Here is a 22105-nt window from a genome sequence, read left to right on the forward strand (position 1 = left end):
ACTTCTAAGAAACAAGACAGTCTTTTTCCTCTGGAGTAGTAAATTATAAAATGCAGACACCAGAGACCAGGAAAACAGCTTATTAGTTCAAGTGACATAACTTACGTCTGACAAAACTGTGAATGTTTTTTCTGATGGGCATCTTGATATAGATCCAGAGTTCCACATATATCTCATTGTTATTTAAGCATTTAGTAGCTTCCAGTTTATGTAAAGAGTTGTCCAGTAACATAAGGGCAAAATTCTATACGTCCCACAATATACTCTTTAAAAATCCTTTATTCAAACTTTATACATAGTTAATACACGGTCATGCAATCATTGGGTGCCAGGGTCCAAACCGCAAATTAATATATTATCCACTGTCTGGATGTACTCTTAAATAAGAAGGAGTGATTTGGGTGATCCTCCAGCTCAGTAGAAGTATAAGCTGAGGAATAATTCTGCATTCTTTGTATGAATCAGAACCGGAGTGACACAGCTGTACCAAGTAACTAATCCCTAGATCATCCATATGGCTCCTCAGTTCCATGACACTACTTCTTCCTGGCAAAACAAACTGTGCTCTCTGTGACCTCCCCAGGCTGGCCTTCGTTATGCTGGCTGAGGTTTTACTGCATCAGTGATGTATGCAGCATCACAATAACTAGATCTAAAGGCATTCGAGTCTTTCTCCCATACATTAAGAAATTGCATCACACATACAGAAATATATCTTTATAACTAGATCTTTCAACACTGGTTTTTGTAGTATTATTAATATTACAATCAGGGGGATCCAGAGCCTGATCTCAGGAGGGGCACCTCACACTGACACACACTAGCACAACCATACACTAAGAAACACTAACAGACACTAAAACAACCAGACATATTAACCCACGTGCACAGAGACACTGACATTAACACAACCAGACACTCAACATTAACACACATGCACATACACACACTAACATGCCTATATGCACACATTAACATATCCAGATACACAGACACTTACAGTAGGATACGCACCCAGCCACTCGCACTAACACACCCACCCAAACACACACCAACAAATCCAGGCACACACACATATAAGCAGACATAGACTAACACTACCAGACACATTAACTAACACTAACACAACTTGACATACACACAACACACAAACAACCACATACATTAACATACTCCCACACACACACTAATATACCCAGACACACACATATAAGCAGACACATACTAAAATATGGAGACAAACCCAGACACATACCCTAACAAGCACACAAACTAACAAACCCAGACACACATTAACATACCCAGGCAAACACAGGACACACACACTAACATACCAAGGCAAACACAAGAACACACATTAACATATCCAAATACACAGTCACCACACTAATATAGCTAGACACACACACACACATACTAACATACCAAATCACCCACACTGTCACAATTCCGGATCCTGCAGAACTCTAACCTCTTGGAAAAGCCGGCATGCAATTTCCACTGAACGGCGGGACAGAACATTGGCCCACCCTGCTCTCAAATTGCTCCGCCCCAGGGACCCATATGTATGATCTGCATAGCACCTGTACCCAAATGCCAAACTGATCCTCTCCTTGGGTTTTACAGTGTCATAAAATTATATATATTACATCCATCTAATAGTAGATGTCAACAAATATTATATTAGAAATGACTAAAATAAAAGAAGAAGAAAGAAATATTTCCTATGGCCAATATAGAGTAACCTAGCTGCTTGTAAATTTATTTGCATGCTTATTTGCACCTTATATTAAAAAGGTGAAACCTGTATTATAAGCGGGAGTTACCAGACAGTGTCCCTATCTCTGCAGTATTCTGTGCCGCTAGAATGAGCCGTAAAATGTCCCACCTACAAATTAGTGACCTTTTTGTTCTAAAAGACCCTCACTCTACACCATACACTAACAATTACTTCAGCTATACATACTCTCTCTAATATCCACACAGTTAACATAATGCCATACACTTACATACACACAGATTCCCACATCTCCTTTCCCTCCTCTCCCTCTCTCCTCTTCTTTCCCAGTAACCCTACACTCACCACTGTCACTAAACACCATATGTTGTCACACACATACTTATGCTAACACTAACAACCACACACAGACTAAAACTAACACCATATACTAACGTGCAAACACTCTAATACTATATGCATATGCTGATATGCACACACACTAATAGCATACACTAACACACACTAATACCATACACTCACACACTGATTTTAACACCACACACTGTCTAGCACTATACACATGCATATTCTCTCACATGCCACGCTTCTACTGCATGGGTACTTAACACACATGATCCTGCTGAGCGCCTCTGTTACCAGTGCACCAGGGAGAAGGACAGGTGGGAGCCCAGGGCCCAGGATGACCAGAGGACCGTAGTTATGGGCGGAACTTGGCCTTACCTGCCTCCCTTGATAAATCCTCTATCCAGTGTCACCTCAAATGTTCTTGCTGTTCTGGGTTAAGTATGATTTAGGTGCAATGTGTTTATACTGAAAAGGCAATCACTTGTATTACTCAGAGCTAAATTTGATTCAGTTATTTATTCACCAAGTTTCATTGTGGTGCCCTTTGCAGTTTTCTAGGTTGTCAATATTGTCAGGCTATAACTGCCTATATCACATTAGTATATTGATTTAGCAGGGTGGCAGAGAAGCTAGAGATCTCTACCCGCTAAAGTGAATGCACTAAAACATTTATCACATTACTGCATTCCTAATAGGAGCTTGATGTCTAACAAATAGCACTTGCCTTGCAGCTTTAGTATTACTTGCCAGTACATTGAAGGCAGATTGGAGGGCTGAGGGATCAAAAAGGAGTTAAGGAACAAAAATATTTAAGGAACTGGTTACAATATGTTTGCTTTACTGTCCTGATTCATCTGCAGCATCTTAATTTGTATTAGATTCAGCCTGGTGGCTGCTTTCTGCTATCTCAGGTTCCATTAAAGTGTATCTGTCACATAACAACAAATTACACTGATAAACTAAAGGCACAAGCTACGTGCAGTTTTAATAAATTGATTTTGTTATACTAACAGCTATAAAGTTCCCTTTTAATTCTGTTCACTCAGGATAGCACTGTGTTTGCTACTGCAAATGCACTGGCACCAGGAGTTTACTTTAAACACTCCCAGGACCTTTTTTTTTGTAATTGGGATCAGATCCAAACAGCACCCTGTCCATGTCACATTAGCCAGTCTGGAAGAAGCTAAAGTATACTGTCAATGTCAAAAGAGAGTTACAGTGTTCCTCATGGAAAAAAATATGTAGTGGTAATGCAGTAGTAAGGGGTCTTATTTTTAATCAAATACAGAAAATATCCGTGAATGTTCCATTTACCTTATCCATTAGTCATCATGAACCAGACGTTTGGTCTCTACTATTTAGGACAGATGAAATTAGCCAACATAAGTGATGAACTGATGATTGCAAATAACATTTGAATATTCTCACATTAACTCGTTGTCAGTCTAGTGCCGTAATTTGTATGCACTTCTGTGTGCTAAGGTCAGCAGCCATGTTTATAATTTATTGTGTAGACACCCCAGGCAGATGTAAAATACCTCTTAAGACATACATATTTGACACATAACTTAATTATATGATATTACATGAATGCTCACCTCCTAACAGAGAAAAAACATACCCGTTCCTGCTATGACAGATTTCTTGTATTTATAATACCATATTGATACAATGCTGGCCTTGTTCCAAGTAAAAATGAAGCCAACACAATTACTTCTCCAAATTCACAGGAATAAGGCAATTCTCAGAAGACGATTTTTCTACTAACATGAATCTTGTGTTATTATCTTGAGCAGTCACTTCACCTGTTAGCAAACTCTTCATTACGTAATACCACAAACCAGACACAAGACATGTTGGGTCATTATCACCTCATCAGAAAATCATTATGATTTTATTTTAATTTTAGGTGGAACACCACCAAAAAAAATGGATAAACAGAAACTGGTGTCAATTTGCCCTATTCAGATACCGATAAATATAGTTTACCATTTATTATTCACAGAGAGTGTTTTGTGTTCATTCAATTACACATCAGGAGAGGACACAGCAGAACTTGAACCAAGCTCTACAGATTGATTCTCAATGCAGGGTCAAGGGTGATCGCCAGTTTCAATAAGTCACATGAAAAGCTGTCCGATATGGGGTGTGTTTTAAGTATGCTAGTACTAATTTACTATGTTTGTTATGTATAAAACTTAGCAGAAGTTTGTATCAAAGTATGTAGAGTATTATATAGGACAAGCACCCTTGAAATGTCAGTAGTCTTGGCAACTTTTTCCCACTGGGGAGCCGGAACTTTTTCAGTAATTTATGCATAATCTAGTTTAGTTGTGATTCCTGAGACAAGCGTTCAGTTTACACATGGAGAACTTATTTTCTTAGAAATCCCCCTTTCCATTGATTGATGACTTGAGGTGCCAATACACAGCCCTAAAAAGAGGAACCGCTGTATAAAAATTATTGGCGTACAAGTGGTACTTGCTCTTTAACAGAGGAGTAATCAGATCCTGCAAAAACTTCCCCGTCTGTTGACTGTTGGTGGGCATCTGATTGGGTACAGTAATTTATTATTATCCCAAATAAGTTTGAAAATTTTCTCTGTACCCAGTATGTCTCATACAGCTTATATATTTGTATACCATACCTAGCACACTGCACAAAATGAAACTTGGTCTAGTCTATAGTGTGATTTTGACTAGGGGTATATGTATACTTAACTGAGATTTATTGACAAGGCATGAATCAGGGGCCTTATGGGTAGGGGTGCAGAACTAAACTAAATAGCATTCAATAGTTGCGTTTTATGCTACCCATTACTGATGTGAGAACCCATCATTTTTTTAATCACGCACAGATCCATGTAGACCCAAGATGTTTCTCTCACTCCAGTTATTTTTGTAAAATGAGGGATTTATGGACAAGGCCTCGAACAGCAGTAGAGGTGATTGCCTCACGAGCACATGACACAAATTTTGCAGCTTCCGAATTAGACTTCCGCATGTCAGACACATTACCACCAGAAATTCTATTTGGATTTGTGGGGAAGGTTTTTAACAATTTGGGAGTCACTTGACTCATTCTTTAGATATTGTCATTCTTCATCTTCCTCATTTAAGCACTCCTCTGATGAAGCCAGGAAGCTTTAGTATGTAAACTTTTTTCCACATACTCAGTAGCACTCCCATTAAAGTCACTGAAAGGGCAGCTAATCACGTGTAAGCTAGGAAAACACCAGTGTTCAGGTAGCATACATGTGATTGACTGCTGCTACTCCCAGTGCCTTTTAATCATGAATCATCTGCAGTATCACTTTTTACTACTTGTGTATTACACAGGCGCCACAAATGCCATTATGTATTATCTGGCACTAGTGTATTATTGGATAATATACTAGTATAGGTGGCACCCAGATAATACACAAGTACCTCTTCTTTAAAAAGGAAAAATAATCTTCATGGACATGAACAGTGCCTGTTTCAGAGGTGGGATGACTTCTGAACTTTGATAATAATATTCTAATTTACATTATAACCATGAGTTGTTGGAAACAGCTGTGGACAAGAATAACTTCAAGTTCTTTTTAGGGTCCTGGTAGAACCTAAGTCCATCTGGGGAAGGTTTTGGACCTTTAGCATTTATTATACCCCCTGATAACTAAAGAAGAATGGGGAGGCTAACATGGTTCCTTCTATGACACAGATAAATTGTGTTTTTAAAACTTATTTAATGCTTTCTATAACCTATGTAAGAGTTAAAGGAGGAAATCCTAAAGTAGGATCCCTATATTTTAAAGGGGAATACACGACCCTGTTACACTTAAACGTGTTATTTCTAATTACTCTACAGTCGTAGGAAATATATACATGGCATTTAAGTAACTAACAATAGTAACTGTGAGTAACCATTGGATGCACAATGGTTTTCAAGGTGCACAATCACCTTTGAAAGTGAACTTATGTTAATTACCCTATTTAATGATCAAGAAAGGAAGGACCACAAGCACCTGTCTGATCTCTTACGGATGGTAAACATAAATTAAAGTGAGCTACTGCAGGAACAAGTGTTTTTCTGCAATAATGACTCAATCATCCAAACATGCTGCACACGTGATTATTAGGAATTTCTGTTGCAGTTCAGAACTAAACCAACCAATTCTAAATGTCTGTCAATTACTAAGGAAAACTTGCTTTATGTCCCTGGGGAGAGCTAAATTGAACAGAAGGAAGCAGTGATTCCAAAAGATGTTAAGGAATGTACTTCCATGTACTACCGGGAGCACAAGAAAGACTATTTGTTTTTTCAAGGTGATGATGTTCAAAAAGATGAGGTCACCTTCTTCCACTGTTTTCAAATGACATTTCCAGGGAAAATGGTTGCTTGTGAAAGTAATGTTATTTCCATCTGTCTGGCAGGAATAGAGAAATGGTGGAGGGGGAATTGAATTCTGCAGAAGCACATTCCACTCTGTTGTCCATCATTATATTCATTATTATGAATATTATATACATTATCTTCCCTCCTTCTATATAATCTGTATGTGTCCTTGATATGCTAGATCTTAGTGAAGCCTGTTAAAAACTGTAATGGAAACCAAGGGGTCTAGGAGGACATCCCTCGCATTTTCTATTGAAAGCTGGCTATGAGATGTGTAGCCCTTCCAGTTCTCTGAGAAAAGTCGTTCTCCCAAAAAAACTGTACCACAAGACACAACACACCAGTCAGGAAGCAAGAGAACACAAATTTTGATCTCTCAAGAATATCTCTAATACAATTTGTACATATGCAATCTGCTGTACTGTAGGAATGCACACAGAGCTTAAGATATATGCTAAAAAGTAACTAGATTTGTGCATTCGTATTCGAGCAAACATGAAAACAAACACGGTTTGTTGATGCCAGAGGAGGACCCTGCAGGCGACCAATAGGCTCACTCACACAGCCTTTTTAACTCCTGACGGCGAACCTACGGGAGCGGAAATCCGTAGGTTCGCCGTCAGGGGTTAACTTGTCAGGCAAAGACCACTGGTCTCCCTGCTCCAACAGTTAAAAGTCCGTACGAATGACCAATAAAGTTGCTTGTACAGACCTTTAACTGTTGGAGCAGTGGCCTCTGTTGGCCAGGTTGCTGGACCAGGATTTTAAAAGTCTGTACGTGTGACTCTATTGGTCGCCAGCAGGGGGCTCGTCTGCCATCAACCAATGAAGTACAGGGGTACTTCATTGGTTGATGCCAGAGGAGGCCCCTGCAGGCGACCAATAGAATTGCTCGTACAGACTTTTTAAAATCCTGGTGCCAAAGCTGCTGCCTAGTTTGTACCCCTTCTACAAAAACGGCAAAAAAAGAAGAAAAAACAAACACGAAGAATGCACACGAATATTCGCCCGAATCGAACACAGGAACGAGAGTTGGTTGGCGCCCAAGTCTACTAAAAACTATTTTTGCTTACAGTTAGGTTTGCAGAGGGATAGTGGGGAAACTGAGGTTAAATTTGCTTGACATACCTTGTAATCCTTTTGTTGGAAACAGTTTTCCTCATCCCAACCCTTCATGAGACTTACTCCAACTTGATTGACATAATGTAAAGAATGCCTGATGCGATTCCATATACAACCACTACCACAACATATCAGGGGTTATAAAGCATATCTGGGGGATAGGGTGGCCTATCAGGGGGGCAGAGTGGAATATCTGGGGGGCAGAGTGGAATATCTATAAGTAAGGTGCATTATGAATTAAGGGGGGACCTTAAAATGGCTATTTGTTTTCCAAATTTCTGTTTATTATTATTATTTATTGCTTTATCTAGTACCATCAAATTCCATAGCGCTGTACAATCGGTAGACAGGACATAACAAGTAATATGTAACATAACAAATTGACTTACAGAGGTGAGGAAGACCCTGCTTAGACGAGCTTACAGTCTAGGGTATATACAACATATGCTGACTAACTGCATAATAGATACCAAAAATATTAAAATACATGCATTCCTGTGTATTAGGTAAAATACTGTTTTACCATTCCACTAATGTGTATTTTTATTTTAAAAATAAATTTTTCTCTAAATTAACACCAAACTTTTAGGGTGCGGCCTATGCGTCCAACAAAAATTGCCAGGCAAGAGCTATTATATAAGTTACAATATAATTTAATTCATTTTATATTGATGTGGTGATGCACATTTTACTGAATAAGTATTAATCAATTTAACCAAAAAACGAAATTAATTTCTTGCACTCATGCAATAAGTGGAAATAGATTAGAACCAATATAATTTACACTAATATTCTTTCATAATGAACCAAACAGAAGTAATTGTACTAACTACTTCAGGCTAGGTTTCCACTTGGGCTTTTGTCCTGCGTTATTTTCTTGATGAAAAACGCCAGGAAAAACGCCAAGAAAACTGCCACTGCATTTACCTGCGTTTTGGAGTTTTTTCTGGAGTTTTTTCTGGCGTTTTAGCCTTTCTGTGGAAATTGCTTTTTTGACCTTAGGCAGTTTTTCCAGCCTTTACACGTTAGAATTGTCACCCAGCTAAAAGGGATTAGGATAAATGGCAAGTATCTGCCCCCTCCTGATGTCATTTCCTTGGTAGAGTTCTACTTAAACTCGCCCCGGCGGACCCTTTTGTCTCTTTTCTGTGGTTTGTAAGGCATGCTTTATTCCGAATGTCTGCTCCTCTAGGAAGATTGGCCCCAAATGATGGTGCAAATTGTTTGCTGTTGCTTTTGGCACGCAGGATCCAGTTGGGTATGTTTGTTTGTAATGGCATGTTTGTTCCAAATGGTGTAAAATTTAATCTGAACTTTGTTTTGTGTGAAACTGTTTGTTTCCAGCCTATTTCTCGTAGGACACACAGATACTGGGTCCATCCTCTGCATTGTAACTGTGGAAAAAAAACGCCATAAAAAACGCCAAGGCAAAACCTACATGGCTTTTTCAGGCTAGGTTTCCACTTGGGTTTTTTTAGCTAAAAACGCCCATAAAAACGCCAATAGCGCCACCTGGCGTTTTTTTAGTGAAAAAACGCAGCAGCCAGATGTTAGCTGTTCTTCAATAGGAAATCGCAGAATGCCATATCCACTTGGCGTTTTTTTGTTTGGCGTTTTTTCAGTCCTCTTTGGCGTTTTTCTGCTTTTTTGGGCTCTGTGGCAGTTTTTCAAAATCGCAGCATGCATGAGAAAAAACGCCATGAAAAAGCCATGCGGGTTTATTGCCTTGGCGTTTTTTATGGCGTTTTTTCCACAGTTACAATGCAGAGGATGGACCCAGTATCTGTGTGTCCTACGAGAAATAGGCTGTAAACAAACAGTTTCACACAAAACAAAGTTCATATTGAATTCTACACCATTTGGAACAAACATGCCATTGCAAACAAACAAACCCAACTGGATCCTGCGTTCCAAAAGCAACAGCAAACAATTTGCACCATCATTTGGGGCCAATCTTCCTAGAGGAGCAGACATTCGGAATAAAGCAGGCCTTACAAACCACAGAAAAGTGACAAAAGGGTCCGCCGGGGCGTTTAAGTAGAACTCTACCAAGTAAATGACATCAGGGGGCAGATACTTGCCATTTAGCCTAATCCCTTTTAGCTGGGTGAAACTTCTAACTTGTAAAGGCTGGAAAAACTGCCTAAGGTCAAAATAAGCAATTTCCACAGAAAGGCTAAAACACCAGAAAAAACTCCAGAAAAAAACGCAAAAACGCAGGAAAATGCAGTGGCAGTTTTCTTGGCGTTTTTCATCAAGAAAAAAAACGCAGGACAAAAAACCAAGTGGAAACCTAGCCTCATGGCGTTTTTTTCTCTCCCATAGACTTCTATTGGAGAAAAACGCCAAGATTTCCTTGCAAAAAAACGCCAGAGTGTCAACATGCTGCGATTTTGAAAAACTGCCACAGAGCCCAAAAAAGCAGAAAAACGCCAAAAGAGGACTGAAAAAACGCCAAACAGAAAAACGCCAAGTGGATATGGCATTGTGCGATTTCCTATTGAAGAACAGCTAACATCTGGCCACAGATGGCTGAATTGGCGTTATAAGGCTAGGTTTCCACTTGGTTTTTTGTCCTGCGTTTTTTTTCTTGATGAAAAACGCCAAGAAAACTGCCACTGCATTTTTCTGCGTTTTGGCGTTTTTTTCTGGAGTTTTTTCTGGCGTTTTAGCCTTTCTGTGGAAATTGCTTTTTTTGACCTTAGGCAGTTTTTCCAGCCTTTACAAGTTAGAAGTTTCACCCAGCTAAAAGGGATTAGGATAAATGGCAAGTATCTGCCCCCTGATGTCATTTACTTGGTAGAGTTCTACTTAAACGCCTCGGCGGACCCTTTTGTCACTTTTCTGTGGTTTGTAAGGCATGCTTTATTCCGAATGTCTGCTCCTCTAGGAAGATTGGCCCCAAATGATGGTGCAAATTGTTTGCTGTTGCTTTTGGCACGCAGGATCCAGTTGATGCGTCGCGTATGTTTGTTTGTAATGGCATGTTTGTTCCAAATGGTGTAGAATTCAATATGAACTTTGTTTTGTGTGAAACTGTTTGTTTCCAGCCTATTTCTCGTAGGACACACAGATACTGGGTCCATCCTCTGCATTGTAACTGTGGAAAAAACGCCATAAAAAACGCCAAGGCAATAAACCCACATGGCTTTTTCATGGCGTTTTTTCTCTCCCATAGACTTCTATTGGAGAAAAACGCCAAGATTTCCTTGCAAAAAACGCCAGAGTGTCAACATGCTGCGATTTTGAAAAACTGCCACAGAGCCCAAAAAAGCAGAAAAACGCCAAAGAGGACTGAAAAAACGCCAAACAAAAAAACGCCAAGTGGATATGGCATTCTGCGATTTCCTATTGAAGAACAGCTAACATCTGGCTGCAACGTTTTTTCACTAAAAAAACGCCAGGTGGCGCTATTGGCGTTTTTATGGGCGTTTTTAGCTAAAAAAAACCAAGTGGAAACCTAGCCTTATGGGCGTTTTTAGCTAAAGTGGAAACCTAGCCTCAGATGGTATTGAACCAACCTAAGACCCATGACCCTGTATATGTGGGAAAATAGGACTCCTGTCTCATGGAACCAGTAGAGCCACTAGGTGGCAATGAAACTGCAGTTCTAATAGCGTTTGTACTGATGCTATTATAGTCAGATGTACAAGTCTGACGTCAACTGCTTTAACTAATAGGAGAACACTTGCTTCTCTAGTTTCAGAACATTACTTAAGATTCCTTGTATTTCCATTGTCCATAGATGCGGCAGTTTAAGCTGAGCATTTCTTCTGTAAGATGAATAATTGTATTTTTTTTTTAATTATTGTACTTAAAGAGCACATATGTATTCCTGACAGTACATTAGCAACATTTTGCCCTGTAGATTTTTTAGCTGGTAATCCTATCCATCTGAAGAAAAAAGAAAAAGATTAAATAACGTTTATAAAAAATAATTATCATTAATGTGTATATATACACATACATCATATATTTAGTGGTATTTATTTATTTAGGTTATTTTAAGTTATCACTTGTGTCCTAAGTACAGAAGCACCCAAGGGCAATTTAATATGCACACACAAAAACCGTAAAATTCTTTATTCCTGCACTGTTTCTGAGTAATTGGCATGGGAGGGCTGGTATTTTATAACTGGGGGGGGGTAAAGCTAAGGTAGCTCCCCAACCTCTTGACCTTCCTCCCCTGTAACCAGGGGCAGATCTAGAGCCTGACTTTGGGAGGGGCACTCACACTAAAATGCTGGCTTCTGGCGATGCTGGCTTCTGCTGTCAGGGGGTAGTCCAGGCTGATCCTGCAAGAAGGGCAGGACGTACCGGTACGTCCATAGGGTACTTTTTTTTGGACGTACAGGGGACTGAAGGGGTTAACAAACCTATCCTTTAACATAGTTTCCATTTCCCCACTACAGATGCAAGACTTACTGGCCTGTAGTTGCCAGACTTCTCCCTATTGCCTTCTTTGTGAATGGGCACAACATTGGCTAATTTCCAATCCTCTGGGACGACTCCTGTTACCAATGATTCTTTAAATAAATCCTTTAATGGTTTTGCTCCTTTAATAACTTGTGGTGTATCCCATCAAGCCCCATTGACTTATATGTGTTTACCTTAGACAACTGAAGCAGAACCTCTGCCTCGATAAACTCACATGTACCACGTCCGGTTCTGCTGACATCTAGGAGAGGGTGTCACCGAAAGCGCTGCCATATTGCACTGAGTTCAAGTTAGGGCAAAATGACAGCACTTTTGGTGATGTCCTCTACCCTGATTAGAGGTCCCACTGGGTTATGTCCGCAGAGATGCAGATGAAGATAGAAGATTGAAGATAGCAGATTGAAGTGAAAAGGGAAGGGAGAAGATAAAAGATGGGAGATGAAGAAGTGGTTTGCAGAGAAAGCAGGGAAACATTTGGAGAGAGTGAGGGTGAATGTAGGCCGATGAATGTTTTGCGTTCAGAGATGGTATTCTGCATACCTTGGTTGTAACGAGTGGTTATTTGAGTTACTGTTGTCTTCCTGTCATCTCGAACGAGTCTGCTCATTCTCCTCTGACCTCTGACATCAACAAGCCATTTTTGTCCACACAACTACCGCTCGCTAGATATTTTCGCTTTTTCGGACCATCCTCTGTAAACCTTAGAGATGGGTGCCCGTGAAAATCCCAGTAGATCGGCAGTTTCTGAAATACTCAGACCAGCCCGTCTGGCACATCAACCATGCCATGTTTAAAGTCACTTAAATCCCCTTTCTTCCCCATTCTGATGCTTGGTTTAAACTTCCGCAAGTTGCCTTCACCACATCTACATGCCTAAATGCATTGAGTTGCTGCCATGTGATTGGCTGATTTGCTATTTGTGTTAAGCAATTGAACATGTGCACCTAATAAAGTTGCCAGTGATTGTATATCCACTTTAGAGGTATATTTCATAATTGCAAATCAACTTTTACTTTTAATGGCCTAATTTATCATTATCTTATTATATTATCATATATTATTGTAATTATCAAATATTATATTATATATATTATATGATATTAGTAGCGAAATCATTACAATATTATCTTATATAATTATCTTTATAATCTTATAAAGGAAGAAGCAGAGAATATGAGAAATCAGCTATTTAGGATGTTTGTTGCTTAGTGTCCAAAAAATAGACAATAGCATATGACCAAAATCCGTTCTGAAGAGTTATAGATAAATATCGGATGCACAAGAGATACACTGATTAAACAGACGATGTGTACAAAAATAAATTAATAATGTTACGTTATCATTAAGGCTGCCAAAATAATGTCATTTCTACCTAGAAAAACATGAAATTTTTGTATTATTACATGTATAACCATTGCACATATTAAGACTGGGATTCCTCAAACATATACAGTATAGATTGGGGGGTTATATATAAGAATTAGTACTATTTCTAGCCCCCTTTGAGCCTCTTCTCCTGTATGATTTATAATGCTGTTTATATAATAAAGAGGCATATTGCATTTTTTTCAAAGTGTAACATTTTATCCTAACAATGATTTTCCCATGGTACCGATAGCCCTACGGGCAGTGGTGGAGATTTCTACTGCAATAAAGTGATCTTAACATTGGTGCAGGTGTGCTTAAAATATAGTGAGATCACTTTTCTATTTTGACACAGCTCATGCAAAACTTCTTTAACAACTGTTGGTTTATAAATAAGAGCAAACAGCAATAATAACAATGTCATCAATGCCAAGATAATTTTGTGTATAGGCTCCATTATTTTCTGTTGGTCTGTAGCTCCCAGATAGAAAGGCGGGCAGCTTTTTTTCTGAATTGCACAGAAGTATTGCAGATTGCCCAGTAATATTACAGATTATAATACATTTGTCAGAAAATTTTACTAATATACACTATCCAGTCCTGTCCAAAAAGGATCAAGCAATGGTGTAAATGTTGCCTGAATCCTTTCTTACTTTACACACTCCAATATATGTATGGAATGGCAAATAAAAAAGTAGTGAAAAATCTTTGAATCATGCCAGCGCAGGGAACAGTTGCCCCATTCCCCCCTTCTTGCCAGTCCAGAGGGATCAGCTCGGCCCATCAGAAAAGAAAAAACAAAACACATGAAGTAAGCATAAAAATGTATCCTATTTGGCTTTTTTTTTATTAACTCTCTTACAATAAAGAGTGTACCAACTAATTTCACTGTAAAGTTTACTTTATTGTTTTCTTGAGAGCAGAAGATAGTGTCACATCTTTGCAGTCACAGAACCGATGATCAATTAATACACTAAAAGCTTAATAAATATCAAATTCAATATAGAAGTAAGTGTTCCCATAAATTGAAGGCTTGATGTTTTCAGATCTACTGTAGGCTATGCCTTATTTTAAAAAGGACTGCATGGAGAATGTAAGAGTGATTGCATTTATTTTCCTTAAGGGTATTTGTTCTTATAGGAATGGTTTTTTTTATAGCAAATTCTTCAGCAGTTTATGTTGTTTATCTTCTTCATTGAAAGACATTTTTCTTGTAATTGATTTGTTTTGCTTTCTGATGTGATAAAGAATCCCTCTTGTCTTGGCTGGAAGACATTTCACCGGTTTGTTCAATTCCTACTCTGTTAGAACAGAGGTCTAATTCCTGCTAAGTCCCTGACATGGTTCCAGAATGCAGTAAAGGCCAGGGACTCTTTCAGAGCAGCACTGCAAAAACATCCTCTACCATTCACGTCATTCACCCCTGTGGCATCTGAGGCTTTACGGAAATAAGATGCACATTCCCTTTTAATTCCATAGGAAAATCTGTCTCATCCAAAATGGTTTGTGAAGACAGAAACATTATTTCACAAATGGCAATTTTCTGCTTGCGTCTGACTGTGACATATGAAGCTTATTAATTGATGTTTTTGTGCAAGATTCAGATTATTAGACAGAAAAAACAAAATAACAGACAGATGTAGGTTGCAACTAAAGCAGGAGTAAGCCTGGTTTCCTAGCTGTTCCAAAACCACAAAACCTGGTCTGTTTTATGTTTAGGATAACATTATGCCTATCCAATGCCTACATAAATTCCCTTATTAACATCTACCATTTCTACTGGAAGGCTGTCACACATATCCACCACCCTTTAAGTAAAAAAAATTATTTCTAACTTCACATTCAAGCGTATCACTATTGCTTCTTGTGTCAGTATCTCTAAAGATGAACTGCCCACTGAAAAGTACATTATATATTTTTTATAGCACCTGCAAATTCCGTAGCCCTGTTGCAATAGAGTCAGTAAAATAATTTAAGATCAAACACAATAACAAACTGGTACACAAGGAAAAGAAGCACTACTCTTAGGATCTTACAATCTAATCCTGACTGACCTTCGCTATGTCACTTAAAACAAAATAGAGAAAGGAACTTTGGGGTTTATATCTTGTTCTATGAATGTTCAGGACAAATGAAAAGGTAATGTTATCTACATAATCAATAATCTCCGATACAGTTATACATTGTGTAATGCTTCACATTGCAATACATCTCAGAACTGTCCGCTGGGAAGCTGACTGTAGGTCCTAACCCAGTGTCAAGGGGTTAAAATGCATGGCAACAAGATTTCTATTTTTACCTGCCCTTTGGCTAGTAACCATTTTTTGCAGACTGTGTCATTATCTGTCAGTGTTTACAGCCCACTCACTCTTTCTGCGGTACAGTAAATTGTAACATAGCTAATAATCCTCATGCATTGCACTCATGTTTGTGCTGAAAACATAGTAATAATCTGCAAGTATCATATCGGTCAATGCTATTGTCCCTTCTGGTCTTTCAAAAAACCCAGATGATAAAGTATGAAGTCAGAGGTATCAAAACATAAACATACTGGTAATTTAATGTATGTATTTGTATATTACTGTATTTTTATAAATTAGCATGACGTGTTTACAATGGGTATTTTATGTCACAACCTACTTCTAGTTACGTTACAGTGTTGGAATACAGGTCAGCATTCCTAGGAAATTCCTAGGGTAGACTACACTTTTACCGTATTTGCTCAATTATAAGACGACCCTGATTATAAGACAACCCCCGAAAATCTGAATATTAATTTAGGGGAAAAAAAAAAGAAAAAGCCTGAATATAAGACGACCCTATAGGAAAAAGTTTTACTAGTAAATGTTAATTCATGTAAACTATGTGAACTATGTTTTTTTTAATAAAAGCTATGATTGAGAAAAATATATTTTTTTGTTTTTATTTCCTTTTATTTTCCAACCTGCCCCCTAGTTATGCACATCTGCCCCCAGGCTTGCCACTCTGTCCCAGAAATGCATTATACCCCCTATATGCCACTGTGCCCCATGATATGCCTTTTAACCCTCAAAATGCCACTGTGCCCCATGATATGCCTTTTGACCCCCTATGTGCCACTCTGCCTCCAGAAATGCCTTATACCGCTATATGCCACTCTGGCATTTAGGGGGTTAAAAGGCATATTATGGGGCAGGGTGGCATATAGGGAGGTATTAGGCATTTCAGGAGGCAGAGTGGCGTATAGAGGGTTAAAAGGTATTTCTGGAGGCAGAGTGGCATTAAAGGGGGTTAAAAGGCATTTCATAGAGCACTCTGCCTACAGAAATGCCTTATGTCCCCCATTTAACACCCCCCCCCAAACTTACCAGTGCTTCTGACTCCCTAGCGTGTAGTCGGGGCAGCAGGTAGATGTCTACACGATTCACGTAGGCAACTTCCGCTGCAGCCGGAAGGAGGTGCGGTTAGCAGCGGGGATTGTCTGCGTCCATCGCGCAGACCTAGCTATAACAACTATAACTGTTGCGTGGTGGACTGATCTATTGTGGATTGAAGATGGTGTAATGGGTTTGGTACACATGGGGACAAGTAAAGAGGAAAGTTTTACTCTAGTAACACTTCAGGCATTGCCAGAGCATCTATGGGATTTGTGGTTGACCAAGTTGACCATAGGAAGCCAAAATTTAATCGAAGAAAAAACACTTCCAGTAACTCTATTGTCAGCTACAACAGAGAAGCCACACTGCAGAAAGTGAGCATCACTTTGCTTTTTATTAAACCTCTTTAGAGGCCAGAACAAATTAAATAGAAAAACAAATTACTTTTAAATCTCAAATAACTTCAGAATTTTTCCTAATTTGTAGTAAGTTAAAAGTTAGTATGCATTGTGCAATAAACTGTACTTTTTTGAGTGGTTAAAAAGAGTCCTACAATAAACCATCAGAAGTCTGGAGGGATACCACTTCATATACAGATAGAATGGGGGTTTAAAAAAAATTCACCAATATAGTGTCCTATATGGTTTATGTACACTGATCAGCCATAACATTATGACCATTGACACGTGAAGTGAATAACACTGATAATCTTGTTATCATGGCATCTGTCAGTGAGTGGGATATATAAGGCAGCAAGTGAACACTTCTTCCTCAAAGCTGCAGTGGAGTCTCCAGCTTTGATATTTAGGGGGGCACATTGGGGGACAAAGACCAAAGAAGGGGGGGGCAATTATAAAACGCTAGATATACACTATATATACCGTATTTGCTCGATTATAAGACGACCCCCCAAAATCTGAATATTAATTTATGAAAAAAAGAAAAAGCCTGAATATAAGACGACTCTATAGGAAAAAAGTTTTACCAGTAAATGTTAATTCATGTAAACTATGTGAACAATTGTTTGTTAATAAAAGCTATGATTGAGAAAAATATTTTGTTTTTCTTTTCTTTTTTTTCCAACCTGCCCCCCCAGTTATGCACATCTGCCCCCTGGCTTGCCACTCTGCCCCAGAAATGCCTTATACCCCTTATATGCCACTGTGCCCCATGATATGCCTTTTAACCCTCTAAATGCCACTGTGCCCCATGATATGCCTTTTGACCCCCTATGTGCCACTCTGCCTCCAGAATATACCCCTATATGCCACTCTTGTTGTGGTAGTATTTCTCCTTTTAAATAAACTCTCTTCCTTTATCTTGTTGATTCCCTTTAAGTATTTAAATATTTCTATCATATCCCCCCCCTGTCACGTCTTTCTTCCAGGCTACATAGGTTAAGATCCTTTAACCTGTCCTGGTAAGGTTTATTCTGTAATCCATAAACAATTTTAGTAGCCCTCTGAACTTTCTCCAACATATCTATATCCTTCTGGAGATACGGTCTCCAGTACTGTACACAATACTCCAAGTGAGGGCTCACCAGTGATCTGTACAACGGCATGAGCTCTTCCCTCTTTCTACTGCTAATACCTCTCGCTATACAACCAAGCATTCTGCTAGCATTACCTGCTGCTCTACTGCATTGTCTGCCTACCTTTAAATCCTCAGAAATAATTACCCCTAAATCCCTTTCCTCGCATGTTGAGGTTAGGACAGTATCAAATATTCTATACTCTGTCCTTGGGTTTTTATGCCCCAGGTGCATTATTTTGCATTTATCTACATTAAATGCCAGTTGCCACAGCTCTGACCATTTTTCCAGTTTACCTAAATAATTTGCCATCTGGCTTCTTCCTCCAGGAACATCAACCCTGTTGCAAATTTTTGTGTCGTCAACAAATAGACATACCTTTCCATCAAGACCATCTGCGATATCACTAATAAAAATATTAAAGATAATGGGTCCAAGTACAGATCCCTGAGGTATCCCACTGGTAACAAGACCTTGTTCTGAATATACTCTTAATTTAGGGGCAGTTATAGTTAGTGGGGTGTTTAGGGTTAATTTAGGGGCAGTTGTGGTTAATGGGGGTCTTCTCTTCAGGGTTACTTTAATGCTGAGGACTGAGGGTTAATTTAATTTAATAAGGTTAACTTAAGTTGCAGTTAGAGGTAAAGGGGGGCAAACTGAATCTAAATCCTGGGGGCAGTGAAGATTATTAATGTATTTATTTATAAAAGTATTGTGTCTGTGAACAAGTCTTCAAATCTATGAGTGCACTATGGCATATCAGGAGGTACGGCATACCTTGGGAGGACGGAGTGACATATATGGGGGTATAAGGCATATAGGGTATATAAGGCATATGTGGCAAGGGTGGAGTGGCATGTCTGGGAGGCAGTATGGCATGTCTTGGGGTATGTGGCATATCTGGGGGTATGTGGCAAATCCGGGAGGCAGTGTGGCAAGCCTGGGCTCAAATGTGCATAACCGGGGGGCAGGTTGGGAAATAAAAACAAGAAATGCATGTAATCTAACATCCTACGTTACTTTATTAAATTATTTTAAATAAATTAAAATTTTAAATTTTTTTATCCGGATAATTGAAAAATTAATCGGCCAACTAATCGAAAATAATCGTTAGTTGCAGCCCTACCAGCATACAACATATTTTTCCCCAAACAGCCCACCCTGTGCCATCTTTGTCACCAAGGCTTAAACACCTTGCCTTTCCACAAATCAATTGTACATCCGTGATACACACAAACACTTTTACAGTCAATTACTAATTGTAGTTTTCAGGCAGGCTAGAAGCGGATCCTCACTGCAGAAACTGGATAAGGCGCCCCTTCAGCAACTGAAGAGGCCAAATAAAGAATGCGGGTACACAGCGGGCAACAGGATCACTTGGTAGCAGGCAGCAGAACCGGGGCCAATAGCAGTCAGGAGCCAAGCCAAAATCAGGAGTCAGGCAAAAGAGTAGTCGTAAGGCAAACTGCAAACAGTGGCAGTCAAGAACAAGCAACATTCAAAGCCAAAAGGTACAGAGATAATCAAAATGCTAGTGAAGTGCAGAGGCACTATCACAGGCAATATAGACTACAGACTGAGGGTTTAAATATCCCTCCAAGCTTCTAAAACCTCCTACCCATCTAATTAGGGGAGGGAAAAATAGATAAAGGTCCCTTTAAGACCTGGAATGAATATGCATGAGACAGCGGTCCGGCTCTCAAGTCGTCATGACGCGCATCCCGCTTTGATCTATCGATTCGTGCAGGGGCACACGTGTACGAACTTAGAAGACCGGCGGCTCCTGCTATCCGGACGAGCAGGGCGCTGAACTCCTGCCCGAGTGAGCACCGGAACACCGGAGGTAACAGTACCTGTCCTTTTTACGAGAGCCATCCTGGCAATCAGGAGCTGTTTTTTTTCGCTGGTGCATGGACATCGGAAGCAAGAACCCAAGAACTCTCCTCAGGACTATATCCTTTTCATCAAATAGAATAATGCAGTTTTTCTTGTCTTTTCCTAGAATCTAAGATAGTCTGCACTTCATATTCTTCTTCACCTCTGATTATTACAGGATCAGTAGTTTGTATAGTTGAGGAATATTGGGCAGGTAAGTGTGTGGGTGCAAGTGTAGGCTGTGTCTGTGCCCTTACACACATACTTTACAGAGTATGTGTGTAAAGTATGTGTGTAAGGGCAGATGTGTGTTTATGGGCAGGCATTTGTAAGAGTAGTGTACATGTGTGTATTGTGAAAGTCTATCCATTACTGTTCCTGTTTTGGGCCTAAAGAATATTCAATAAATAAAGACTGTATGTGAACCAGACTGAGAGGAGACCTAACTTAAAGGAGACCTGAGGCTGTGATGAGACCACTCTGGGTGTAATGTAGGTGCTGGGTAAGTCCTTTTTGATGCTTACTGGGGTAATTCCTTATGCTTGCAATCTGGGTACTTGAGCAATCCCCTATATGTGCACTATGGTTGTTGGACAAGTCCTATTTTTCATGTTGCTAACCAGCACAGGTGACATGCTGCCCTGCAGTATGTTGGGTGTATAGATTCATGCAAGGAAACCAACTAGTCAGTTATACATCCTCCATACTGCAGAGCAGCGCTTTTATATGGGCTGGTTAGCAATATGAAAACATTATGCATGTCCTGGAAAACATGGCTGATATGGTCACCCTAAAGGCAAATCCTATGAGTGCAATCTGGGTACCAGGATGGCCTCTGGGGTGTGCAACCTTTGATCTATGGCTGCAGTTTAGGGTTTCCATACATTATTTATTTGATCAATACCTTATTGTAGTTTTTCAGTTAATCTATAACAGTAATTGTTTGACTTCATATTTTGTTTATTTGATCTATACCTGAACTACATGTAAGGGGAAGAAAGGTCTAGCACAATGAGGGAGAGGACATCTAGCACACTGGTCAAATACCTGGTGGACTGCATCAGTGCCCTTTACTCATCAGATCTGTCGCTTCAGCGGACATACTAAACCGCACGCTATATGAGCATAAAAACACTGCAGCACTTACATCATCGGGAGGCCCTCCTTCATTTCTTTTACAAATCTACAAATACAACTTAGTGTTACCAATGCTTTCATTCACAACCACCTTACCTGTTTAATCTGAATGTACCAGCAACTACTAAATTTGAGGCGTTCAAGTATTTATAGTATAGGAATAAGGATATCCTGAACATAAAACAAGGCCAATTATGGTCTGAGATCTTACAGGAAAAAATAAGACTAGATGGGCAAACTTTGGCTTAGATTTTTTCACATTTTATGCTTCTAATTTTAATATTCCCATATCTAGTATTTGGCTGCTTTAGACTAAGTGAGAAACATACATATTGCAATAATAACATTCAAAACAACTCCTCATCCACTTCAGTTTCTGTATTGTGTAAATTGAAAAGAATGTACAAGAAAATGTAACGGTTCAACTGCTAGTGGGTCAGTCTTGTGTCTATATGAGATTATGTGCAACTTGATTACCATACCCAGGAACATCTGGGCTCCAGCTACCACGGCCAGGACTGCACACTGACGGTACAGGGCGGTCCCGTGGCATCGGTGGGCGGTCCCACTGCTGTCGGTTCCACTGATGTCAGTGGGCATTCCCGCTGTCGCCGGGGGTGTTCCCCCTGACATCAGGGGTGTTCCTGCTGACGGCAGAGGGAACACCCCCATTTAAAGGAAAAATGGGCGGGGAGCGGGGCGTGTCAAGACCCCGTTCCCACGACCCGGAGGATTCGGGTCTTGAACCGGAGCAGCAGTGCTTCACTCGGCAATCTCCAGGTCAAAATCGGAGAGTTCCCAGGTATGTTGATTACC

At 39.6% G+C, this 22105-nt stretch overlaps 1 protein-coding gene across 1 annotated transcript in view; it reads right to left on the minus strand.

Moving 5' to 3' along the window:
* LOC149300060 (cartilage intermediate layer protein 1-like) overlaps window positions 1–21889 on the minus strand; it is a 65993-nt gene extending 44104 nt beyond the window's left edge. Inside the window, exon 1 of the mRNA XM_089485532.1 lies at window positions 21772–21889. Coding sequence (XP_089341658.1) covers window positions 21772–21889 — 118 coding nt within the window. The remainder of the gene's footprint in view (window positions 1–21771) is intronic.
* Between the last annotated feature and the right edge of the window lie 216 nt (window positions 21890–22105).

This window comes from Sceloporus occidentalis, unplaced genomic scaffold, assembly GCF_023333645.1.
Source record: "Sceloporus occidentalis isolate IW3139 unplaced genomic scaffold, rSceOcc1.0.p SCAF_26, whole genome shotgun sequence".
In the NCBI taxonomy this organism is placed as follows: Eukaryota; Metazoa; Chordata; class Lepidosauria; order Squamata; family Phrynosomatidae; genus Sceloporus; species Sceloporus occidentalis.